The sequence below is a fragment of the Chlamydotis macqueenii genome, chromosome W, assembly GCF_036417535.1.
Source record: "Chlamydotis macqueenii isolate bChlMac1 chromosome W, bChlMac1.mat, whole genome shotgun sequence".
Lineage (NCBI taxonomy): Eukaryota > Metazoa > Chordata > Aves > Otidiformes > Otididae > Chlamydotis > Chlamydotis macqueenii.
In genome coordinates, this window is record NC_141592.1 from 13,682,064 (window position 1) to 13,708,767 (window position 26,704).

Genomic DNA, 26,704 nt, shown 5'->3' on the forward strand with positions numbered 1-26,704 from the left:
GGGCCCCATCGGTGGAAAATGGGGAACGTGTCCCCCAGAAGAGCCATCGCATGGTGATGGTGATGCCCTGGTTGACTAAGGCAAATGACATTTTCAGGAGCACTGAAGAGAGCAGCAGTCCTGGCTTGGTCTTCCTGGACGGAGCTGCAAGCAGTGGATGGCTGGATGGGGCAGCAAGTGTCCCATGACCCCAAAGCCAAGTGCATCGTAGAGTTTAAAGTGCTGGTGGCCATGAAACACAGCACCTGCCCACCCACCTGCTCACCCCAGGGATGACCCCGTGCCCCAAGCCCTGCAGCAGGCCATGGCGGTGAGGGGATGAAGAGCTTCTTGGGAGCCAGATGATGTGAAAGGGCAGACAGGGATTCCAAAGGAGCCGGTTGCCCTGTTGGGAAGGCAGTGGACCCATGGTGGGGCCAGGCGTGGGTTTAGTTGCTCGCCTCTGAGATGGGAGCCATGTGGCCGAGCCCCGCCAAGTCGCTGAAGCCCGTGCTCCAAGGATCGGGGAGGGGGAAGAAGGGTTGGGCAGCGAGGTTTTCATTATGGCCCAGGGCGAAGGTGAAGATGCCCACGTTCCTCTCCATGTCCAGCTGGGCTCGCCTCAAGAGCTTCATCTGGGTTTCTTCAAACTGGCTCTCCAGCTCCTGCAGGCTGAAGGAGGGCTTGGCCCCACTCAAAAAGTGCTTGGGGCTGGGGCTGGGAAGGCACATGGCCGCGCTGCTGAGGTGGCCGTGCATCTCATCCAATGTTGGCGGCATCCTGAAGCTCTTCTCCACTGGCGGGCCACCGGGAGCAAAGAGCAAGCCAGTCGCCCTCCATGCCGCCGGCTTGTGTCCTCGCCGAGGTCGTGCGATCTGGCAGCTCTGGCGTTTGATGTGGCGATGGAGGTGGTCGGAGCGGGTGAAGCTCTTGTAGCAGAACTCACACTGGTAGGGCCGGACGCCCGTATGGATGCGCATGTGGTTCTTCAGGTCGTAGTTGTGCACGAATTTGGCGTTGCAGTGGATGCAGAGGTACGGTTGCTCCCCTGTGTGCTTCCGCATGTGGATTTTGAGCTTGTCCTGCCTGCAAAAGAAAAGGCACTCAGTCAGGTGATGTGGGGCTGGAAGGGATGCGGTTGGGATTGCTCCTTGGGAAAAGAGATGGGAAGGTGGGGAGCTCATCTCGGGGCTTCCCCCAATGTATGGATGCTTTTGCAGGCTGGCGTTTGCATCCACCTCCTTCCAGGAGTGACAGCACCTAAATCGCACACACTCAGCCCTCCACGTCAGGAGTTTTCAGTCTATCCCAAAGAGTTCAAAACAGCCTAAATGGGAGGAAAAAACCCTCTGGAATAAACCCCAAAACCATACAGGAATATCTAAATAAGTACAGCTATATTCCTGCCTGCAAATAAGGAAATTTGTTGAGTTTTGAGAGCCTGGCAATGTGTGGCAATACTGCTTAAATGAAGTCCCTCTTGGAGCTGATTTTTCCTTTCCTTTTATCCTTGCATTGACCACTGGGTGTCTCAGGAGCTTTCATTTGAAGCGGGAGCATGGCAGAGGGTGAGGCAGGCAGAGGTGTGTAGGCAGCACCCAGAGGCTCTGCACCCTCTGTCCTTTCCTGCCATCTTCTCCAAGGCCGGCATGCATCCAGCCTCACGAACATTTTGGAGAAGGTTTTTAAATACAGCCCTGGAACAGCAGAATACCCATCCCAAATAGCACTTATTTACAAATACAGGTTTTGGTTTCCTTTTTTTTTTTTTTAAGGGGACGATCTAAAAGCAGCAAGAATGTTTTCCGAAGCTGGCAGTCCAATCGCTATTTTTTTTTTCCCAATAAATAAGTGTTTCCTTCTGCAGTCTACAAAAATCACAGTGAAGGCATGTGATTATAAAAAGCAAAGCTGATTGCAGCTGAACTGAGCTGAGCGCGCCACCTAGGTTGCAGGGGTGGAGTTCAAGTAAGTAAACAGCAGAGGAGAATTCATGTTGTTTTCTGAAATGCTTTCAGTATGATCCCTCCAAGACATTAGTAATGTGGCCAAAAATACGGAGAATATATGGAGTCATGCCATTATTATAGATAAAATATGTGAGCATACAAAAAAAGCAAAAAACACACCAAAAATCTATTGATGTTGGCAAGTCAAGCCCTCAAAACTTGCAAGGTGCTGCCTTTGCACTCATTTCTGCCACCCTGCCCATGTGCATCTTGAAAGAGTTTTCAGCGACGTGACTGGCAGCAGGCCGGTGTCGGCCATGTCTAGGGCCAGATTCCAACTTCCCACTCTGAAATTTCCAGAGACACTGTTACCCTAAGATTTTAACAAGGGCGCATTTCCCCTGCAAGTGCCAAAGATGAAGCAGCGTGAAAAATTTCATCCCAAATGGACAATGTGCGGCGAAGTTGTAAGCAGATGAATGCAGGGGCTCATAATGCGAAGTATTGGGAAATGTTAATAAAAAGTAGAGCTATCAGCCCCACCTATAATATAATTTAAACCTATATATGCGTCGTAGTTCAGCCCCGATCGGGACCAGACTACGCAGTCTCTCTCTCACTCCCCCCACCTTCCGAGAGAACAGGGAGAGAAAATATAAGGAAAAACGGCTCGAGGTTTGAGATAAGGACAGGGAGAAATCCTTAAAGTTACCATCACGGGCAAAACAGACTCCACTTGGGGAAAACTATTCATTTATTACTACAAACAGCAGGATAATGAGACAGGGAACAAGATAACCTCCCCCCACCCCTCCCTCTTCCCAAGCTTAACATTATCTCTACTACCTTCCCCTCCCTGAGCGGCACAGGGGGGAAGAGGGAATGGGGGTTGCGGTCAGTTCATCACATGTTGTTTCACGCCACTTCTTCATGGTCGGGGGAAGAACTCCTCACATTCCTCCCCTGCTCCAGCGTGGGGTCCCTCCCACGGGCCACAGTCCTTCATGAAACTGCTCCGGCGTGGGTCATCTCTTCCACGGGGTGCAGTCCCTCTAGAACAGCTGTCCCAGTGGGCCCTCCATGGGCCACAGCCTCCTTCAGGCATCCACCTCCCCCGGTACGGGGTCCTTCACGGGCTCCAAGTGGATCTCTGCTCCTCCGTGGACCTCCATGGGCTGCAGGGGGACAACCTGCTCCACCATGGTTGTCACCACAGGCTGCAGGGGAATCTTGGCCAGGAGCCGCAGTACTCCTCCCCCTCCTTCTGAACTGACCTTGGCGTCTGCAGCCGTTCCTCACAACAGGCTGGTAGATGTCTCAGGATCTTTTTTTTACATCTTATTCACTTCTCATCTCCTCTCCACTTCTTGCACCTGGGCCAGACCGAGCCGGGCCCAGTCGGCTGCCTGGCAAGAGGCCAGAGGGTGAGGCCTGCAAGGCGCATGAGGCCTGCACCTCCCCCTCTGCACCTCTGCCACCGCTCAGCTGCTTCACATCTTCTCTTCTCTCTTTTTTTTCTGCTTTCCCCTTCTTAAATATGTTATCGCAGAGGCGTTATCACGGGACATTCTGCTACCAATCGGCTCGGCCTTGGCCAGCAGCAGGTCCGCCCTAGGCCTGGCCAAGTCCCCTGAACAAAGGGGAGCGACTTCTAGCAGTTTCCTACAGAAGCTACCACCTTAGGCCCCCCCCTCACTAAACAGAACCACGACAATATGTAATGTTTAACCTAGCAGGATTGCTTTTCCCAATAAGCATGCAGCGTGCCAGGACTGTATAATGTAAATACAGGCAAAGCTTTTTTCAGGTTATTACCCATCTCTGGCTGCAGACAGGGAGAAACTCAATCCTCCCTACCCTGGCAGCATCTCTGTGGGATGGAAGAGAGGTTTTATGGCTCTACTTGGAGAAGCTGAGAGGTTGGGGAGGATGAGGCATGGGCAATGCTGGCTTTGTGGGATGGGAGAAGGAGAATCATGCGCTGTGTGTGTGTGAATAACCTTAATGCAATTGTGTTAGGAGAGCGATTAGGGCTCTGCAAGCTGTCACAATACAAATAATAGGAACAAAAAATGTTAACCTTTCTGTCTGGAACAGTTTCTCCTTGAGCACTCCAGGGTTGTCTTGGTGGAAAAGTTGAAATATTTGCAGTTTTCTCCAGCATTTTAGCAGGGTAAACCAGCAGACTAGAAGCTGAGCAGCCTTTGTTTAAGGAAAAAATTAATGAGCTATTAAATGAAGTCCTGCTTCCTACGATCTGATGTCCCTGGGAGTCAGGAGTGGCAGATCCAAGAGCACATGGAGTCCTTGCCGTGGGATGTGGGATCCCGCTGACGTGAAGGGGAAGGGATCTGATGGGGAGATTGGGGGACCCTCACCCAGGAAAATGTATTTTCTCTATTTCCCCCAGGAAATTTGCTCCTCCACAGTTCATCGAGTGCAGATATAATGCAAAGGAGTGATATATCCAGAAATCCCATTTGGGAATCTCTGTTCCTCTGCACCCTCATTCCCTGGGAGATTTTACATCTCCTCGGCGAAAGCACCTCTCACTGCCATGGGTGTGAGCCTGATCCTTTTGGGAAGCATGATATTCCCCCTGAGAGCAAAACACGTAACACAAACAGCAGCGTTCAGGAAATCCTGGCAGAAATATCTTTCTACATCTCAATCACTTCACTTCATTTAAATATACTTTCCTCTAAAGGAGAGCTCTCACATTAGAGTAATGTGAGTAAAGTTAAAAAAAATAAAACCCCAACCAAACAGCTGCATGCTATTCAAAATACTTCCAAATAAATTTTAAAATAAACCAATATTTTGAAATTTCCACTTTGCTCAGGATGTTAAAGAAGGGAAAAAACCCTCCAGTCTTCAGCTCTGTGCATGGTGACCCAAGCAAATGGCTTCAGTTTCGTGAGCGATGATGGGAGACTGCACCGTAGAGTTAGTCCCAATATTCTTTGTGATGATTTTCTTGGATTAAAGTCCTCCTACCCCTATGCTTTGTATTTAGAAGCTGTTGAGCACATGGGGGATGTAGAAGCTGTTGAGTTTAACTCTGCATTAGTAATGGGCCACACTAGACCATCTCTGCGTGGGGCTTTTAACCTCCAAGATGCTGATTTAACCTGTCTGGATTAGGGGTCAGGATACCTGAATTCCCACTTGAACCCTCCTCCTAACCTTCGCAGCGACTGCGAGTCAGTACCAACATCTCTCCGTGCCTCAGTTTCCCCAAACAAAGCCAACAATGCTGCCCTTGCTGGTAAAGGACTTTGGGAGCCCTCTGGGAGGGCTCAGCTCTATTATTCCCATTACAGGGAAGGTGTCAGTGATAGAATCATAGAGTGGTTAGGGTTGGAAGGGACCTTTAAAGGCCATCTGGTCCAACCCCCCTGCAAGGAGCAGGGACATCTCCAACCAGATCAGGTTGCTCAGAGCCCCAGCCAACCTGGCCTTGAACGTTTCCAGGGATGGGGCTTCCACCACCTCTCTGGGCAACCTGTGCCAGTGTTCTACAACCCTCAGTGTAAAAAATTTTTTCCTAATATCTAATCTAAATCTACCTCCCTCTATTTTGAAACCATTACCCCTCGTCCTGTCACAACAGGCCCTGCTAAAGAGTTTCTCCCTGTCTTTACTGTAGGCCCCCTTGAGGTACTGGAAGACCGCTATAAGGTGAGTTAAGCCAAGCTATTTACTCGTCAACAATCAGTGCCCACAGCATCACACCCGAGAGAGCGATGGGGACCACAGGATGGGGCTGGCTAGGTGATCCCTCCACACTGACTGAGCTGAACCCATCCCACTCCTCCCAGCAGAGCCCGCCTATCCAGAGGTGACAACTCAGCACTAACCTAGGGATGCAGCACCAGCAGGAGTCGAATCCAAATTCCTGCGGGCAGGAATTAGCACCAGGCAGCGGCCTTTGCCCTGCAAATACCAGGGTGAGCCGGCTCACATCGCGTACACCCGCCTGAGGCATGATGCTCCCTGCATTATAATATGGCATCTGCCACGTTAATGGAGCGGAGCATGGAAATGTATTTTCAGGTCAAATCCTCATCATCTGCATAACTTCCACTCGGATATTATCACAGGGACGGGGAGAAGAAAAGACAGGCTGAATGTGAGAATGTCCCAGGTGTCCGGCTGTTGTCAGGAGCTCACCTTTGCCTGCTGTGCATATTATTTTCCTCTGGTTTGCTCGCCCCAGCCTAATAAGGCGCACGCTCTCACACGCAGTCAGGAGCTGAAATACCATGCTCTTGTCAGAAAACTTTATTATTATGGTAAAGATTGTACTCATTAGATATTAATTACACCCAGCAAGAGCAGGTCCAGGAATATTTGCCCAGCTTTTCAGAGAAGAGTTGCAAGCTGCAGCATTAGATTTGCGTAGCCTGCTCCAATTTATTACTGGGGTGCAGAGAGGTGCAAAGGCTAGGAATATAAGAATATTGGTACCAGGGGTGGATCTGGCTGGTCACAGAGCAGCCCATGTTGGGGCTGGTATCACCTAATTTGAGATACCAAAGAGCTAAGTGCCTCATCTAAGCCCCACAAGTTGTCTTTGTGGTCAGGGATGACACCTTTGCTCATCCCCTTTCCTCCTCTCTAAGGGTGCTGATCTCTTTCTGCTGACCATGGAGGGAGTCGAGGTGCCAGGCGGCCAGTGTTTGGGGTGATGAATTGCAGAATCATCTAGGTTAGAAAAGACCCTTAAGATCATCAAGTTCAACCGTTGACCTAATACTTCCAAGTCCACCACTAAACTGTGTCCATAAGCTCCACATCTACATGTTTTTTGAACACCTCCAGGCATGGTGACTCCATCACTTCCCTGGGTAGCTTGTTCCAATGCTTGACAACCCTTTCGGTGAAGAAATGTTTCCTAATATCCAATCTAAACCTCCCCTGGTGCAACTTGAGGCCATTTCCTCTCATCCTATCACTTGCTACTTGGGAAAAGAGACCGACAGCCACCTCGCTATTAACGTATAATAATTAGGACCGCTCTGGCCTCAGAAAGCCCAGACAACTGTCATATCTAAACATGTGCAACTTGATTGTGGTCTACACTGATGCCAAAATGTGCAAACCCAAACCAATTACATCCCGCAGCTAAATGGCCCTCCCAACTCAATGCATCTCCCAGCACATTAGAAATGAAGTCTCCTTGGCTGTTTGACCATCTGTTTTCCAGCCTTCTCTAGTCCAACTGTGGTGAACTATGATAGGGCTGAAAATAGCCTGTTACTTATGCTTTTGTCCAGCGAGTGGATGGATCCAGTGAGCTGTGGATGTGATCCACAACCCACCAAAATCAGTAGGTTCGTTTTCTTCCTCCACCCTACCTTCCTCCCTTTTTTTTCTGAAGGGATAGAAAACTCACTGCCCAAGGAAGTGGTGGAGTCACCATCCCTAGAGGTGTTAAAAAAAATGTGTAGACGTGGCACTTCAGGACATGATTTAGTGGACATGGTGGTGTTAGGTTGATGGTTGGACTTGATGATCTTGGAGGTCTTTTCCAACCTTAAAGATTCTATGATTCTATGATTCTATGAAATCATGCCCTGCTTTCTTTGCTACTTTTTTGGGGAAAAAGAGATGTGTAGCTTAGGAATCAGCCATGGGTCATGACGTGGCCCCTCCAACCACCACCAGCCCCCCATGCATGGCAGAGGTAACCAACGCACACCTGGTAAAGCGAACTTCACAGATATTGCACATATACGGCTTCTCTCCCGTGTGGGTCCTCATGTGCCTGGGCAGCTTGCCGGCCCCCATGATGACTTTGTTACAGATGGGACACTGCTGGGATCCTTTGGGCTTTATCTTCCTCTCTTCTTCCAGTGGCCATGGGGGAAAAACTCTTCCAAATTGAGTAGCGCTTAGGAAATTGAGATAAGCGCTATAGTCAATCTCTGCCTTAATATGCCCTAAGGGAGCTGCTGGGGTGTTGGTAAACATGTCATTGAAGAAGTCATTAGGGAAAGGAGGTAGAAGCAGATCTTCCTTCTCCTCCTCTTCCTTGATCTTCCTCTTTTTGATGACCAGATCCAAGGGGCCATTGTCTACTTGTGTCTCCTCAAGCTGAGAGAAGGAGCTAAAATCTCCATTCCATAGATGAGGGAAGAAGCTAGGGGTGGAAGGAGAGAGGGCTGACATCCTTTCTGGGATGTTTGGCTTAGGGTACAAGTTTTCCCTTAGCAAGGATTCGATGGAGAAGTCTCGTACCACCCCCGAGTGTCCAGAGGAGTTATTGGCTGGGTAGTGATTTGGAAAGTCTTTAGGTGCTTCTGTGTATGCTTCTTCGGTAAGATCAGACTTAGAAGGGCTTTGGTGACAGTTTACTTCTTGAACATTGGTTAGGTTCTCCTGATTGACAAAATCTTCCACTTCCTCCTCCTCCTCCTCCTCTTCCTCTTCATCTTCATCTTCATCATCATCTTCATTCTCTTTGTTATCTTCCTCTTCCGCCTCTCTGTCAGGCTCCATGATTTCAAGGCATACGTTGATAATGCACTGGATCTCCAGCATCTTGGCAGCGCTGAGGATGTGCTTGACATTTGAGGTGGTGATGGTGAGGGTTGAGGTGTAGGCAAAGTCGAGGATGGCAGAAAGTGCTTCAGGCTTGACAAAGTCAATCTCGTAAACATAGGGCTGGTCTGTTAAAGTGCTGGTAGTGAAGAGTTTTTTGAAGTACTTGCTGCAGGCAGCAAGGATGGACCGATGGGTCCGGTACTCCCAGTCCTGTACAATGAGGATGACATCGCAGAGGAGACCGTCGTGCCGCTGCTCATTTAAACCATATAAGACTTCACTGCTGTGGTTCGGGAATGGGATCCCGATAAGATCTTCAATGCCATTGGCCATATTCTCATTTAGTGCCCTAGGACAAAACACAGACAGCAGGGAATTAGCAGGGGGTTCCCAATCAGTAATGCCAAAATGACCCTGCCTTCTCTCTATGTCCTCCTTTCCTCTACCCAACATGGACCCCTGGAATCACCTCCTGCTTGCACTGCCCCAGTGTATCACCATGTTACCTTCAACTCCTTCCAGGTCCCCTGTGATTTTACCTCTGCTTCCCTCCACATCTCTTCATCTCCTTCTTTGTCTCCATCCTTCTCGGTTCCCACCCTATTCACCTTTTCATCGCCACCACAAGCTCCCTCTTCTCCTTCACATCCCTCCCCCAGGAACCTTGTGCAACAATTCCATCCCCATCACGTTTCTTCCACATCCTCTCAGAGTCGACATCTTTCCAGGCACATGTTGGATTTGCCCTGCCAGGAGCTATGTGGGGAAAGAGTATTCCTTCACACTATCAAGTGTCAGCACCTACACCACTCAAAAACAATGAGCCAGGGAGTGTCCATCTCATCTACACAACTGGTTTTGGGACTGGTACAACCAGATGTCCCAAATAGGAGGGACTGTGTTAGTAGGGACTGTATCGTAGTTCAGCCTCAGTTGTGGCCAGACTATGCAGTCTCTCTCTCACTCCCCCCACCCTCCAAGAGAACAGGGAGAGATACTATAAGAAAAAACGGCTCGAGGTTTGAGATAAGGACAGGGAGAAAATCCTTAAAGTCACTGTTATGGGCAAAACAGACTCAATTTGGGGAAAACTATTCATTTATTACTAAAACTAGCAGGAGAATGAGACAGAGAACAAGATACCCTCCCCCCACCCCTCCCTCTTCCCAAGCTTAACATTATCTCTACTACCTTCCCCCTCCCCAGCGGCACAGGGGGGGAAGAGGGAATGGGGGTCGCAGTCAGTTCATCATGAGTTGTTTTACGCTGCTGCTTCATCGTCGGGGGAAGAACTCCTCGCATTCCTCCCCTGCTTCATTGTGGGGTCCCACTCACACACCACAGTCCTTCATGAAACTGCTGTGGTGTGGGTGCAGTCCCTCCAGAACAGCTGCCCCTGTGGGCCCTCCATGGGCCACAGCCTCCTTCAGGCATCCACCTGCACCAGTATGGGGTCCTCCACGGGCTGCAGGGGAATCTCTGCTCCTCCATGGACCTCCATGGGCTGCAGGGGGACAGCCTGCTTCACCATTGTCTTCACCATAGGCTGCAGGGGAATCTTGGCCAGGAGCCGCATTACTCCTCCCCCTTCTTCTTCACTGACCTTGGCGTCTGCAGCCATTCCTCTCACAAGAAAAGTTCTTCGCAACAGGCAGGCAGACGCCTCTCAGGATCTCCTCACATCATCCATCTCATTTCCTCTCTACTTTCTGCAGCCGGGCTGGGCCAAGTCAGGCCCAGTCAGCCCCCTGGCGAGAAGCCAGAGGGTGAGGCCTGCAAGGCCCATGAGGCCTGCACCTCCCCCTCTGCGCCTCTGCCACCGCTCAGCTTCTTCACATCTTCTCTTCTTTTTTTTTTTTTTTTTTCTGTTTTCCCCTTCTTAAATACGTTATCGCAGAGGTGTTATCAGGGAACATTCTGCTACCAATTGGCTCAGCCTTGGCCAGCAGTGGGTCCGCCCTGGGCTCGTCCGAGTCCACTGAACAAAGGGGAACAACTTCTAGCAACTTCTTACAGAAGCTACCACCTTATGCCCCCTCTCACCAAACAAAACCACAACAGACTGCTGGTTGTGGCTGTTTGCTGCAGCAGGAGAGCAATCCTTATGGACCAAGAGGTCTCCAGTTCTGTGTCCCCCTGCTACCTTATGCCTGGAAGCTATCCCATGTCACCTCAGCACATGGACAACCCGCACAGGGATGTCTTCCCAAGGGATCTGGGAATGGGGGAGGCAAGCGAGGAGTTGTGTGTCCCAGTGTACCTAAATGCTCAAAGACAACCAGGAACCCAACCAGGGAGCAAGGGCCTGGCCAGAGGCAGATGGTTGTCTGCTCTCTTCACTCATGAGCTGAGCTTGCTCTGTTCCCAATCCTGTTTGGACTCATTAGCATGGTATCAAATGTCTTGTGCATCTGGCAGACACCTTCCCCTGCTAGAGCAGCTCCAGCTTCAAAGGGAAATTTGAAAGCAAAAAGCCCACACTCAAAAGGAAAACCTGATTTTTTTTTTTTTTACCATTTTTAAAATCTTTAAGATGTTTCCTCTTTCACATTGCTCCAACAGCCCTTCCATATGAGAAATCCCAGGAAAGGAGAGTGATTTCCTCCAGTAGGCGACGAATACATTAATCCCATCACACACATAGAATACATCAAATGGCCAGAATAACTTTGAATACGCTAACCCTTTGGAAACCCCCAGGACACAGAGCAGTGTCACCTCTGTGAGCCCCGGCTCGTGGCCCCGCTGCAGGTAGAGAGTTCACAGCTGAGTGGTTGATCTCCGAGAGAGAGCCCCTTTCGCAAGGTTGAGGCCATCAGGCAGGCTCGCAATCCCACCCCGTGCCACCTCTGCATTTCTCCTGGGATCCATTGCCACATCCTGGGTGTCCTTCCCTGCTCAGTTTCTGGCCGCCCTGACTCCAAACCTCTTTCTCACCAGCTGTGAAGACCTGGTCTACCTCCTTTTTAGGGGCTGGCTCCCACTCTACCACCTGCCTCCAGCCCTTGGGAGTGGAAAGAGCCTGGTCTGATGGAGATTGTCCAGGGAAATCCTTGCTTCACCTTGACCAGCAAGCCAGTGACCCTTGGGGGAGGCTGGGGAACTGTAGAGGGGATCAGACTCCGCAGCAAACATTCTCATGGGAAGAGAAATGCCATCTTCCTTCTCCTCCCTCCGTAGGGTCAATCTCCAGCCGAGACCTTGCAGATATCTCCCCCACACCTAATCAGTGCTGCTGAACACTCGTCACGTGGGAGTCGGCAAGTGAAGGCCTTGGGAAGACAGTGCAACCTAGACGGAGCGCACCCCGGGGAAGGGTTACGGACCACCAGCCTGGTGGGAGCAACACCGTGATGGGGGACAAACTAGTGAAGCCTCATGGGGGGGCCGGAGGGCAGCCCCCACCACGGGAAGCCCTCTCTAGCCATCTCCCCATGCCCAGAGATGGGGAGAGGAACTGGGATTTCCACCCCTCCGAGCCCCCGCCTCCAGCCACCGACAAAATGGCCGCAGGACGATGCTCCAGCCTTGCATCCCCTGGTGTGCCCCTTAGCTCCACGCTAATTATGTCTGTTGTCTGAAACAAATTGATCCATTACAGTGTGCTGTGCTTAACTGTGTTAACTAGCTATGCTCCTCTACCAGCCCAACCGGCTCTGTATCAAATCTTCCTTGAAAATTGCTGATAAATGAAAGTAAATCTGATATGTTCTCCAAGTGGAGTGTAAGATAATAAATAACCCCTGAGCCAGGGAGAAGACAACTTCCTTTTTAGGACTTGGTGTCCTTATAATAAGCATAAGCAATTAAATTTATATTGCTGTATTTGTCTTCTACTCATTTATTTTTGTTTGGAAGGAGCATTAGTGTTAAAGGAGCTCCTTGCTTGAAGGAGCATGTCTTCCTACAAATCTATTTTGATCTTTTATTATCAGATCACTCTAAGTGCAAAAGATGAGAAAAGAAGAATATTAGACTACTCTGACAGTTGTTTTTATAGAGGTTTTCTTCCAGACACTAAACTCTGTCCTCCCTAATTTGTGGATGTTCTCGTTTTGTTTAGTGAGGGGGGGCCTAAGGTGGTAGCTTCTGTAGGAAACTGCTAGAAGTTGCTCCCCTTTGTTCAGTGGACTTGGTCGGGCCTAGGGCGGACCTGCTGCTGGCCAAGGCCGAGACGATTGGTAGCAGAATGTTCCCTGATAACGCCTCTGCAACAACATATTTAAGAAGGGGGAAAAAAAAAACAGAAAAAAAAGAGAGAAGATGTGAAGAAGCTGAGCAGGGGGAGAGAGAGGGAGGCGCAAGCCTTGTGGGCCTTGCAGGCCTCACCCTCTGGCCTCCCGCTGGGCAGCCGACTGGGCCCAACTCAGCCCGGCCCGGCTGCAAGAAGTGGAGAGGAGATGAGAAGTGAATAAGATGTAAAAAGGATCCTGAGAGGCGTCTGCCAGCCTGTTGTGAGGAACGGCTGCAGATGCCAAGGTCAGTGAAAAAGGAGGGGGAGGAGTAATGCAGCTCCTGGCCAAGATTCCCCTGCAGCCTGTGGTGAAGACCATGGTGGAGCGGGTTGTCCCCCTGCAGCCCATGGAGGTCCACAGAGGAGCAGAGATCCACCTGCAGCCTGTGGAGGACCCCACGCCGGAGCAGGTGGATGCCTGAAGGAGGCTGTGGCCCGTGGAGGGCCCGCTGGGACAGCTGTTCTGGAGAGACTGCACCCCGTGGAAGAGATGACCCATGCTGGAGCAGTTTCACGAAGGACTGTGGCCCGTGGGAGGGACCCCATGATGGAGCAGAGGAAGAACGTGAGGAGTTCTTCCCCCTGACAACGAAGTAGTGACGTAAAACAATGCATGAACTGACTGCGACCCCCATTCCCTCTTCCCCCCCTGTGCCACTGAGGAGGGGGAAGGTGGTAGAGACAATGTTAAGCCTGGGTAGAGGGAGGGGTGGGGGGAGGTTATCTTGTTCCTTGTCTCATTATCCTGCTAATTTTAGAAATAAATGATTGTTTTTCCCCAAGTCGAGTCTGTTTTGCCCATGACAGTAACTAAGGATTTTCTCCCTGTCCTTATCTCAAACCTTGAGCCGTTTTTCCTTATATCATCTCCTCCTATTCTCTCGGAGTGTGGGGGGAGTGAGAGAGAGACTGTGTAGTCTGGTCCCGATCCGGGCTGAACTACGACAGTGGATTTTTCACTCAGCAGGAAGAAAGCAAGAAAAAATGGAATTTGGAGATCGGGGTATGTAATTATAAACTAAAATGATGTACAGCTCCTTTTGGTGGGAATGAACTCCTCTTCCTTTTTTTTCACCTCCTGGTCCTCTCAAGATGCGGTTCTTTTAACTGAAGCGCTTAGGCAAGCTGATAACTTTACAGGATGCTGGCAAAATTGAAGGTGATTCATGTCATTTAAATGTGTGGAAGGGAGAGGAAGAGAAACAGCCTTTTCATTTGCATACATTTGCATTTTTTAAACTGGCAGGGTGGTTTGACAGCTCTGAGCTTGAGAAATGACCTTATGGTTCCCATGCCCCCAGGGGAGGTTGATGGCCACAGGCTGGAAGTGTGCTGAGGCTGGTGTTTTCCTTCCTCCCCTCCCTTCTCTCCCTCCTCCTGCTCTCTCCCCTTCCCCTCCCCAAGCCCAGAGTGGGGTCCTCAAGAATAAGAGGCCTAAAAAAAGCATCTGACGGTGACAAATGTCACCAGTGCATGCACGCATACATGCAAATACTAAACGGACTCCGTGGAGTTAAACAGAAAAATCCTGTTTTATAGTAGCAAATTACAGCATTGTTAAAATAAACCGGGGTGGGGGGGGGGAAGGGTGGAGGGCACCTAAAATAAACGTATTCTGCAGATGACATCTCAAAACAGTGCATTTTTGGGCAGCTCATTCATTACTTTCTTGCCATGAAAAGCCCCATTTATAAAAGAATGATGCTGGGAGATGCTGTTGGGATACAGGACCACTGAGCTCTGCCAGCATATTTAAGCACCTGAGGCTGCAACAGGAGAAAAGGGGGATTGGGAGGGAGCTGAGCTTTGTCTTTTTTTGGGTGAAAAATCCTTCCTTTTTTGGGAAGGATGGTGCTTTGGCGGCTCAGGGCAGCGACCGCCACACCAGCGCGATGGAGATGTGTAGGCAGATGTAGGCAGGAGTCTCAGCTGTGATGTCGAGGTCTAATCTCACTGTTTGCCTGAACGTGGGTGATACAACCTAGATACAACCAGGGATTATTATAAATATTATAATAATATTATAATATTTCATTGAAAAATATTATAATATTATAAACCGCCCGCGATGCGCACTCCCTGGGTGACCCAAAGCTCATTCAGGGCACTCTGCTGCTCAAAAGCCCCTTTTATTTTTTATTTTTATTTTTTTGGTTGCTTTATTCTAGCATTTCCTTTTAAGTCTGAGCTTCCTTCAGTATAACACTGAAAACCAAGACTGTAAAACTGAAGTATCAGAGAGAGAGGCGAAATGCTCATATAGCATTGTGATAAGTGAAAAATAGAAGTATACTCAATAGATTATAGAGATATGTGTATAGAAAATAGATAAAGTAAAGTAATATTGCCTATATTTATTTGTATGAGTGGAAATCATCTACCTGGACTTGTGCAAAGCTTTTGACACTGTCCCGCACGACATCCTTCTCTCTAAACTAGAGAGACATGGGTTTGATGGACGGACCACTCGGTGGATAAGGAGTTGGCTGGATGGCCGCACTCAGAGAGTGGTGGTCAACGGCTCAATGTCCATGTGGAGACCGGTCACGAGTGGCGTCCCTCAGGGGTCCGTGCTGGGCCCGGCCCTGTTCAACATCTTTGTCGGCGATATGGACAGTGGGATAGAGTGCACCCTCAGCAAGTTCGCCGATGACACCAAGTTGTGTGGTGCTGTCGACATGCTGGAAGGGAGGGATGCCATCCAGAGGGACCTTGACAGGCTGGAGAGGTGGGCCCGTGCCAACCTCATGAAGTTCAACCAGGCCAAGTGCAAGGTCCTGCACCTGGGTCACGGCAATCCCAGGCACAAATACAGGCTGGGTGGGGAATGGATTGAGAGCAGCCCTGAGGAGAAGGACTTGGGAGTGCTGGTGGACAAGAAGCTTAACATGAGCAGGCAATGCGCCCTTGTGGCCCAGAAGGCCAACCGTATCCTGGGCTGCATCAAGAGGAGCGTGGCCAGCAGGTCGAGGGAGGTGATTCTCCCCCTCTGCTCTGCCCTGGTGAGACCCCACCTGGAGTCCTGTGTCCAGTTCTGGAGCCCCCAGCACAAGAAGGACATGGACCAGTTGGAGAAGGTCCAGAGGAGGGCCACGAAGATGATAAAAGGGCTGGAGCACCTCTCTTATGAGGACAGGCTGAGAGAGTTGGGGCTGTTCAGCCTGGAGAAGAGGAGGCTCCGGGGAGACCTGATAGCAGTCTTCCAGTACCTCAAGGGGGCCTACAAGAAAGATGGGGAGAGGCTGTTTAGTAGGGCCTGTTGCAATAGGACGAGAGGTAATGGTTTTAAAATAGAGGGGGGTAGATTTAGATTGGAAATTAGGAAAAAATTTTTTACGATGCGAGTTATAGAACACTGGAACAGGTTGCCCAGAGTGGTGGTGGAGGCCCCATCCCTGGAAATGTTCAAGGCCAGGCTGGATGAGGCTCTGAGCAACCTGACCTAGTCAGGGATGTCCCTGCTCCTTGCAGGGGGGGTTGGACTAGATGACCTTTGAAGGTCCCTTCCAACCCTAACCATTCTATGATTCTATGATTCTATGAAATAGAGTGTCACAGCTCAGAGGAGCCCTGGGAAAGATGTGCCAGCCCCGAGGTGGGATGGGATCCTGCCCCTGGGTCTCAGTATTGCTCAAAGCCAGGAGCAGGAGATCTGTGAGGGGCTTATAGGAAAGATAGGGAGAAACTCTTTAGCAGGGCCTGTTGAGATAGGATGAGGGGTAATGGTTGGACTAGGTGGTCTTTAAAGGTCCCTTCCAACCCAAATCATTCCATGATTCCATGACTCCTCATCAGCACTTCCCTCTCCCACCTCCTTCCTCATCTCTGATGACAATGCCCTGCGAAGCCAGGCCCTTGGAGGAGATGAAGGCTGCCAGGAAGAGCCCAGGCTTGCGCGATGTGTGGCTTCTGGTCCAGGGCTACAGCAGGGCTGGGGATGTCCCCTTCCCATCCACTCCATCCATGGGGACAATGCTTCGCAACCTGAGTCTTAGCTGGGAGATGGCAATTTTGACCTTTAATTGTATGCCAGGATGTAGCATCATGACTATAATATCAAGCATTTTAATATTTTATATTTCTGTATATTTATATCTTAGTATTTTATTGTTGTGGTTTTGTTTAGTGAGGGAGGGGCCTAAGGTGATAGCTTCTGTAGGAAACTGCTAGAAGTCGCTCCCCTTTGTTCAGTGGACTCAGCCAGGCCTAGGGCGGACCCACTGCTGGCCAAGGCTGAGCCAATTGGTAGCAGAATGTTCCCTGATAACACCTCTGCGATAACGTATTTAAGAAGGGGAAAACAGAAAAAAAAAAAAAGAGAAGAGAAGATGTGAAGAAGCTGAGCGGTGGCAGAGGCGCAGAGGGGGAGGTGCAGGCCTCATGGGCCTTGCAGGCCTCACCCTCTGGCCTCTTGCCAGGCGGCCGACTGGGCCCAACTCGGCCCGGCCCAGCTCGGCTGCAAGAAGTGGAGAGATGAGCTGGATGATGTGAAGAGATCCTGAGAGGCGTCTGCCAGCCTGTTGTGAAGAACTTTTCTTGTGAGAGGAACAGCTGCAGACGCCAAGGTCAGTGAAGAAGGAGGGGGAGGAGTAATGCGGCTCCTGGCCAAGATTCCCCTGCAGCCTGTGGTGATGACCATGGTGGAGCAGGTTGTCCCCCTGCAGCCCATGGAGGTCCACGGAGGAGCAGAGATCCACTTGGAGCCCGTGGAGGACCCCACACCCTCGGAGGTGGATGCCTGAAGGCGGCTGTGGCCCATGGAGGGCCCGCTGGGGCAGCTTTTCTGGAGAGACTGCACTCCGTGGAAGAGATGACCCACGCCGGAGCAGTTTCACGAAGGACTGTGGCGTAGGGGTGGGACCCCACAACAGAGCAGGGGAGGAATGTGAGGAGTTCTTCCCCCGACCATGAAGCAGCAGCGTAAAACAACGCGTGATGAACTGACTGCAACCCCCATTCCCTCTTCCCCCCCCATGCCGCTTGGGAGGGGAAGGTAGTAGAGATAATGTTAAGCTTGGGAAGAGGGAGGGGTGGGGGGAGGTTATCTTGTTCCCTGTCTCATTCTCCTGCTAATTTTAGAAATAAATGAATAGTTTTCCCCAAGTCGAGTCTGTTTTGCCCATAACGGTAACTTTAAGGATTTCTCCCTGTCCTTATCTCAAACCTTGAGCTGTTTTTCCTTATATCATCTCTCCCTATTCTCTTGGAGGGTGGGGGGAGTGAGAGAGAGACTGCGTAGTCTGGTCCCGATCGGGGCTGAACTATGACATTTATATATTTAGATTTTTACGTTTTCACATATTTTTATATTTGTATAGAGATTGTTGGAGCATTTCCTCTTAATATGTGCATTGCTTGGCCTTCTCTTTGCTCTGATTTTTCCCCGTGGGAAGGAGTTGGCTCCTGATCATATTGCTTTCTGGCATGCAAAGCACTGGGCTCTTGCTGGGAGTGCCACCCCAATGATACGGGGGTGCCCCGGGGAATGCCAGAGAGTGCAAAGCAGCTGCCCCTCCGTGTCGAACTCGTTCTGCATTCAGTGGAATGGAGGAAGGAGCCTAAGGCTCTGGCTGATCTCTGCTGGCTACCCGTGTCAAAGTGACATTTTTCCAGGCAAAACAAATGGTGTCTCCAATTCTTCCCTTCACCCAGCCTCTGCACAGGTGTATTTAAAACCTTGTCCTTTCACTATGGGCCCTACTAAAAAGTCTGTCCCTACCTTTCTTCTAAGCCCCCTTTAAGTATTGAAAGGCCAGTATTGGCTCAGCAGGAGGTCTCAACAGCTTTCTCTCATCCCAATTTATTTTCTACCACCATCTCCTTCCCTCTCCTGCCCGGAGCACTCGACACCCCAACAGACGGATGCTTTGGCTCTGCTACTTTGCTTCCCGCTCCTCTTTCCCAATCCCCACTCCAGGCTGCGGGAGCAGTGGCGGCACCCAGGGTGGACTGCTCTCCCTCTGCACCATGGTCTCGTGTATGTAGTATACCTGCCTGCTACATCCATCAGCCCATAAATATATGTTGGTTTTTTTTTTTTCCCTAGGTTTATTTGTGGCTCATCATAATGAGGCAATTAAGATGTGCATGTGAGATTACCCTATGTTCTGGTTTTGTTTCGGATTTTCTCCCTGTCCTTATCTCAAATCTCGAGCAGTTTTTCTTATATCATCTCCCCCTATTCTCTCGGAGGGTGGGGGGAGTGAGAGAGAGACTGTGCAGTCTGGTCCCGATCGGGGCTGAACTACGACACCCTAATCTGTCAAAATATTACAGTTGCTTTCTACAGGATATGCTGACCAGTGATTGATAGCTCCCGCTCCTTAGCCGTGTTGTTATTTTGGGAGTATAGGGATGCTAGGGCTCTGTTCCTGCTCCGTGACCTTAAGTAAGTCCCTTGTGCAAGCATGTCTTTGAGTGGAGCCACCCACATTGACACCCCACCTGAAGCTGACCCCACGAGGACGACACCGTTGCCTCGGCCAAGCGCTTGACTACGATTTGGAAGACGCCTCTTCTTTCCTACCAAGAAGGAGCTGGGATCCCTAAAAGCCTATTTGAAAGGCAGGCAGAGAGGTGGGTTATAAAAAAAAGAAGGGTGTAAAACCCAAAAAAGGCAAATATTTCCTTAAGTACAGCTCCCCTTCTGAACATCTTGTCTCCAGAAGAACATGTTATTAAACCACCCACCCTAGTACCTAGTGTTTCTCCCCTCTGGCGGGAAGGTGGGGCAGAGACCATTCCTTGCCTTTCAATCACTTCCCTGCAAGAAGCCTGAAACAATGAGGAAAACGCAGTGACACCGACCACTGCCTCCCTCGCAAGGAAATCCTCAGGTTTTTAGAGGAGATGAGCCACTCTGCAGACCCAAAGATGATGCTGTGGGAGGGAATTGGCTTGTTAGCCAAGATATATATATATATTTTTATATATATATATATGAGATACATCCCTATGGGTGCACACCATTACAATGCCATGAGCCCATTTAAGGCCCAGCATGGCCTTAAAAATAGCAAAAAAAAAGCCATTTCCTCCCATTTTGAGCTCTCCTGGGAGAAGAGGCAGGCCCCTTCATTCCCTCTTATTCTGCTTTTCTCCAGAGCCAGAAAAAGGAAAAGAAACTAAAAAAAGGCTCCTATTGAATGGCGCACACACACTGGGTGGGTTTGCTTCCTGACCAAAAAAAACCAAACAAACAACCATGGCAGAAAAATGTGCCCAGCTTAACCATGGAAAACTGGTTTGGCTGGCGTCCCTCTGGAGTGGACAGGATTGTGAGGGATTTGGACGCAGATCTGGGTAAGGCTGTCACCAACTTGTGCAAAAACACAACTCCAAAATAAAATAAAATAAATGTTTAGGTGCTCCAAAAAAGCAGAGGGCAAAGGATGGGGATCCAGCTCCCCCTTCTCTTCTCTCCCCTCGCCCCCAGAGAGAAAGTCACCAAAGGGAAAACTTTGGGAGTAAAAATAAAAGGGTCAGAGAGCTAGCACATTAAATCAGAAGCAGATGTGTGCCTGAGTCACCATGGGAGGGTGGGGAAGGGGGGGGTTATCGCTATTTTGGTGCTGGGTGTGGGGGTACAGAAAACAATGCAAGGAGAAGGCGGTGCAATGTTTGAGCAGGCTTAATATCGACTTGGGAGCAGGTACAGGTAGACTCCAGAAGCAGTGGGGTGGAAGGCTCAGCTCGGCAGTGGTGGCATTGGCAGTGGCCGCGCTCCATTCCCCTGCCCAGGCAAGACTGCTCCTCCGGACTCTCCCCAGGCTCCCCCGCTGCATCGCTGGGCATCCCCAGTCATGCGCATCCCTGTTTGGGGGAGTTTCTTGCTGGTCCTCATTGAGTCTCTCAGTATCACCCCTCCAAGAGGAGCCCCCATCCCCATGCGTTGGCCAAGACATGCCCACCACTGGACCCATGGCCAAGGCATCTGCAGCCTTGCACCGAGGCAGTGGCAGCAGCCTCAGCCTACCTCTCACAAGGACAACCTCAGGAGCTAGCAGGTCTCTAAAACCCAGTTTGCATTGGGCCAAGTCCCATAATACAAGCTCAGCCTCATCTTTCACCTCCCACCTGCCCTTCACCACTTACACTGCATTGGCATTTGTTAGGCTTGCAGTCTCATGAGTATCTGGTACCTCAGATTGGTCTATTTTCCTCCGGTATAACCCAAAATATTATTTTCCTTCTCAGCTCTTGTGAGAGCCTTTGCAGCCTCATTCATTTTTAATTGCCATTTAAGTCTTGGAGCTCTAAGCACACAAGCTTCCAAGAATAGCTCCCACGTAGACATAAAGTGGCTTTCAGAGAGACGTGTTCATGTAAGGTGCCTCTGCAGAGCATCTTGTCCTGTGATGGCGATCTAGCTTGCAAAGACACGACCTCTCCAGCACCACCACCCCATCATCTATACCAAGGGGAGAAGTCTAGTCTTGGGCTTGGACTGTGCTGCTGCAGTCCATCCCAACACAGGATGAAAATCCAAGTCGTTGCCTTCAGAGAAGGTACTCAATCCACCCAGTTTTTACCCATGTGAGTATCTCCTCAGAGTCATCTACAGCCTCAGCTCCATTGCAGAGGGGTGAACATTGCATCTCCCCATACTTCGCTGACCCGAGGAGGAGCATCATGGATGCCCCGTCCCTGGAGATGTTCAAGGCCAGGTTGGATGGGGCTCTGAGCAACCTGATCTGGTTAGAGATATCCCTGCTCCTTGCAGGAAGGTTGGACTAGATGGCCTTTAAAGGTCCTTCCAACCCAACCCGTTCTGTGATTCTATGATCATTTTTCTTCAAGCTAACACTTCTCTGAATCATACATCCCCACCATGCTGAAATTCCAGCGAGGTGCATCACGTTTCTAACCCCTGAGCTGAGCGTTTCTAGAGGAAATACTGCCGGGCTTCGTCAGAAGACAGTCAGAAAAAGGGGATGAGACTTTCGTCCACACCTCTTGTATGTAAACCAACCAACTAATGAGCTCTCTGAAGACCACCATATATGAGCATAACCTTACAGTGTGACCCAAGCACTGAATATCCAGAGGCAACTTCCTGTCTTCAGGGGATGACTTAATCCAGTTCTCAAGGTTACAGAGCAATTTAACTGAAGATCAGGGGTCAGATTCAGATCTCATTTGTATCTCAGCTCCTTCTGTGAGCAAAGCCCCTGGTTTCACCGCCAACCTGCTAGAAAGTTAAACAGCAGCTGCATCGTCAACTCAGCCCTGATCCTGCAAAGCCTCACCTGTCCAAGCAATCTGGGTGATTCAGTGGGGCCCACACGTGCCCAGCTTGGTAAATATAGTCAAAGCTGGTGAAGGACCAACAGAAAAAAAGCCAAACATCTGCACTCTCCCCAAGATATAACCTGGAAGAAGGAAAACCAAAATATCTACTGCTTAGATGTTTTGGCTCAAATGCATGGAAAAAATAAATGGAAATCAATAGGATTAATTTTTCAACCAATGCTTCTGGAAGCAAGGAGGGGGTTTGTGGGATCGGGCCCCTGAGCAAGGCAAGTCCTACATCCCAGCTGACTACACGTGCACACCAACTCACAGTCTGATCTGATTTCAAACAGCTGAATTGTAAATGAGGCTTATAATGGAACTGGCAAATGACCCTTCAATACAGCATTGCAAACTGACAGCCTTCAAAAAACAACCGGGGCTCAAGTCAGGATTCAGCTCTTGGCTGGGTGTGAGTGAGGGATCAGGGCTGCATCATGCCACCAGCTATGACAACAGCCCAAGCAAGCAGGGAAAAAACCCCAGCCTCCTCCCTATTAGGAATTTTAGAGGAGTGACCCTTCAAAAAAAAAAAATAGGGAAAAGGAGGAGAAAATGCAACCCTGCCATGTAAAAGGAGAGAGTCTCACCTGTTTGTTTTGGCCTGTCCTGAACTCCAGGCAGTTTCCATCTGGAACTCAGAAATGCTGATGGTGTTTGGAGTCTGTCTGCATCCCTCCCATGATGTGAAGAGGCATTCAGGATGATGGGCTGGGATTTTTTTTTTTTCCCCTAACAACTATATTTACTGTTACATTTTGAACTCTCCATCCTGTCATTACAATGTCAGATGAAATTACATGTGCGATAACCATAACATCAATGCATGCACAAGTTCACAAAGGCTTTATAAGGAAACATTTTCAAGGGAAGCTGCTCACACATCCAGACTCAAAGGGGATGTCCAAAGGAGTCTTTGAATTACAGGGCACTGGCTACAGCCAGAACTTGGCCTTGCTGGAGCTGAACAGATGGATTTCACACTTTTTTTTGGGCTTTGCTGGGTAAAGCATATTCTTATTTATCCTGGTGTAACTATGGATCGATTCCAGGGATTTAACTGATGCTATTCTGGATTTGCACCAGTGCAAAGAGGATGAGGATGTTACAGTGGTCTGCAGGACACTCTTGCAGATGGATTCGAATCACACCATCCTACAGCGAGCTTCTGCGCTGGTGCCACCATGAAGACGCTGGCGTGGGATCCGCAACTAGTTTGTGACTTATGGAAAGAGCTGGGTGGGCACAACGGCTATAACAGGGACAGCTACACCATTACAAAAATATGCCTTTGAAGCTGTTTTTACAAAAATCCCTATTTCTGTTGGGAAAAAGTAGCAACCAGGTTTCTTCCAACTGCTACGGGCAGCTGAATGAAGGGAACTCGGCTGGTGCTCCTGGAAGGTGGTTCCAGCAGTGCAGTGATGGAGGCAGGAACCTCCAGGAGAGAGGGATTATCTTCCATTGGCACAGCTGGATGCATAAGGCAACATCTGTACAGCTCTGATGGCATCTGCTTAAGGGGAAACAGTACAAGTATAACTAGGCCAGTCTAGTTAAAGTGCTACAACTTTCAGGCAAACTTATGGGATGTTATGTATCCGTACCTATGGAGGTTTTGGCTCTCAGCTCCTAGACAGAGAATATTTTATGGAGCATCTGCTTTGCTCTTGCTATCTTACACAAAAAAAATAAAATAATAATCTGGGCATCTAACACAACAGCAACCCCAAGTATCTGCATGGGGAGCACATGGTTTCTGCTGCATACTTTCACCAGGGTGCAAAGCTTGATCCACCTCCTGAGCAAAGAACTGGAGGATGCTCTGGGTGGGCGTGTTTGAGACATGTCCTGAAGAGCATCAACAGAAATGTGGAATCACTCACACTATTTCAGGCCATACTTTTTGTTCTGGGTGGGAAAACATCAGCATTTTACCCCACTTTCCCCATTATTTCACTGTCTGTATTTTGCATCTCCTTTCACAGCACAAATACGTCAGTCTCTGGTTAAATGTAATACGGTGAATTCTCTCTAGGAGAGGAAAATTCATTAGATAAGGGGTCACAATAAAAGAAGACATCTGGAAAGATCTACCTCTGTCCACTCACCTCACCTCCCATCTCTGGCATTTCTAATCCACATTATGTTGTTTCATATATGCATCACATTAGCAAAATACCCCTTGCAGCATTTCAATTTTTTCTGAGGAGACACTCACCAAAAAGGAGCCTGAAGGTTGTGTCTTGCATTTGATGTGGTTTTTTTACATATATACATATATATATATCTCTCCATTCAGCCCTTCCTAGGAATGGGCAGGAACCCGGTGGCTTGCCAATGCTGCACTTCAAAGCTGCACACCAGCACTCGATGAAACACCAGGGCTGCGGCACGCCAGGGACTTTCCTTTTCCAAGTTGGTACTTCAAAATATTTATAAATGCACTTAAGCCCCATTTTGACCACTACCTCTGTTTGCAAAGCCTACCCTGAGATTCATGGCAGGTCAAGGGGAGTTGCGCTTGCATTGTTGGCATACCTAAGAATAGGCAAAAGGACTCGCTCTCTGCACACAGAACGAAGCCCTGAGTTATTGCAACTCTTTGCCCTCCACTGAACACAATTATGGTTAGAGAAAACCCTTGTTTAGAGCAAAATTCTTCCAGTTGGGGAAAAAGAGATTTAATTATAAGGCGATGGTGCTGCGGGTGCACTCATGAGCGGAGCGCAGATGTGGGTGTGGGAGGCTATGAGCAGGGCTGCTCCCCTTGCCCAGGTGGATGCTGGTGGCTCCAGCCTTTGTGGATGGTGAAAGCAGGGATTTGAATTCTCCCTCCACGGCTGTTGAAGGCTGTCGTAGTTCAGCCCCGATCGGACCAGACTACACAGTCTCTCTCTCACTCCCCCCACCCTCCAAGAGAATACAGGGAGATGATATAAGGAAAAAACGGCTCGAGGTTTGAGATAAGGACAGGGAGAAATCCTTGAAGTTACCGTTACGGGCAAAACAGACTCGTATTGGGGAAAACTATTCATTTATTACTACAAACAGCAGGATAATGAGACAGAGAACAAGATAACCTCCCTCCATCCCTCCCTCTTCCCAAGCTTAACATTATCTCTACTACCTTCCCCCTCCCCAGTGGCACAGGGGGGAAGAGGGAATGGGGGTTGCAGTCAGTTCATCATGTGTTGTTTCACGCCGCTGCTTCATGGTCGGGGGAAGAACTCCTCACATTCTTCCCCTGCTCTGTTGTGGGGTCCCACCCCTACGCCACAGTCCTTCGTGAAACTGCTCCGGCGTGGGTCATCTCTTCCACGGGGTGCAGTCCCTCCAGAAGGGCTGCCCCAGCGGGCCCTCCACAGGCCACAGCTGCCTTCAGGCATCCACCTCCCCCGGTGTGGGGTCCTTCACGGGCTCCAAGTGGATCTCTGCTCCTCCATGCACCTCCATGGGCTGCAGGGGGACAACCTGCTCCACCATGGTCATCACCACAGGCTGCAGGGGAATCTTGGCCAGGAGCCGCATTACTCCTCCCCCTCCTTCTTCACTGACCTTGGTGTCTGCAGCCATTCCTCTCACAAGAAAAATTCTTCACAACAGGTTGGCAGACGCCTCTCAGAATCTCTTCACATCATCCAGCTCATCTCCTCTCCACTTCTTGCAGCCGGGCCAGGCCAGGCCGAGCCGGGCCCAGTCGGCTGCCTGGCGAGAGGCCAGAGGGTGAGGCCTGCAAGGCCCATGAGGCCTGCGCCTCCCCCTCTGCGCCTCTGCCCCCGCTCAGCTTCTTCACATCTTCTCTTCTTTTTTTTTTTTTTTCTGTTTTCCCCTTCTTAAATACGTTATCGCAGAGGCGTTATCACGGGACATTCTGCTACCAATTGGCTCAGCCTTGGCCAGCAGCAGGTCCGCCCTAGGCCCAGCCGAGTCCACTGAACAAAGGGGAGCGACTTCTAGCAGTTTCCTACAGAAGCTACCACCTTAGGCCCCCCCCTACTAAACAAAACCACGACAGCTGAGCACTGAATTGGGCGCTTGCATAGGGGATGCGAAATATGGAGAATAAAAAAAAGCCAAGAGAGATGTCTGCCTCACCAGGCTAGGAGCAACAGAAGGGGTTTTAAGAGGAGATAGACGGCCAAAATACCAAAACCTTTCCCCTTTCCCAAGTGCTCGACTAGGCCTTATAAAAAGCACCTTATAGAGGAAATGAGGGGTAGTGGTTTTAAAATGAAAGAGGGGTGATTTAGATTACGTATGAGGAAGAAATTCTTCACTGTGAGGGCGGTTAGGCACTGGAACAGGTTGCCCAGAGAAGCTGCCCCATCCCTGGAAGTGTTCAAGGCCAGGTTGGATGAGGCTTTGAGCGACCTAGTCTGGTGGAAGGTGTCCCTGCCCAGGGCAGGGGAGATTGGAACTGGATGATTTTTAAGGCCCCCTCCCACCCAAACCATTCCATGATCTATGATTCTATAGAAGATATGATCCAGTTAAACATCCAGAGCTCCTGAATGCTGCGTATGCCAAGGTACATGCTCACAAAGTGCGTGTATCAGAGAATATTTTTCTAGCCCTGTCTTTTCTTCCATTTATTTTAAGGAAGAGTGCTGTTTCCTCTGCTGCATTTATCATATTTTGCTTAAAAATAAAATTTGAACCTCTATCAAACAAAACAGCTTCTTGCCCAAGATGGTAAAAA

At 49.7% G+C, this 26,704-nt stretch overlaps 1 protein-coding gene across 3 annotated transcripts in view; it reads right to left on the bottom strand.

The window, feature by feature from the left end:
* Positions 1 to 428: 428 nt before the first annotated feature.
* Positions 429 to 26,704, bottom strand: part of LOC147596578 (zinc finger and BTB domain-containing protein 7C-like) — a 110,961-nt gene continuing 84,685 nt past the window's right edge. Inside the window, exons 1-4 of one of the 3 annotated variants that reach the window (XM_086769686.1) lie at positions 11,974 to 12,018; positions 11,474 to 11,481; positions 7,633 to 8,826; positions 429 to 1,065 (exon numbers count right to left, since the gene is read on the bottom strand). In XM_086769686.1, the coding sequence (XP_086625812.1) occupies positions 429 to 1,065; positions 7,633 to 8,810 (1,815 nt within the window). In that variant the 5' untranslated portion in view covers positions 8,811 to 8,826; positions 11,474 to 11,481; positions 11,974 to 12,018. Of the gene's footprint in view, positions 1,066 to 7,632; positions 8,827 to 11,160; positions 11,184 to 11,473; positions 11,482 to 11,973; positions 12,019 to 21,107; positions 21,122 to 26,704 lie in introns of those variants that run through there. The other 2 variants (XM_086769684.1, XM_086769687.1) reach the window with 2 other exon arrangements.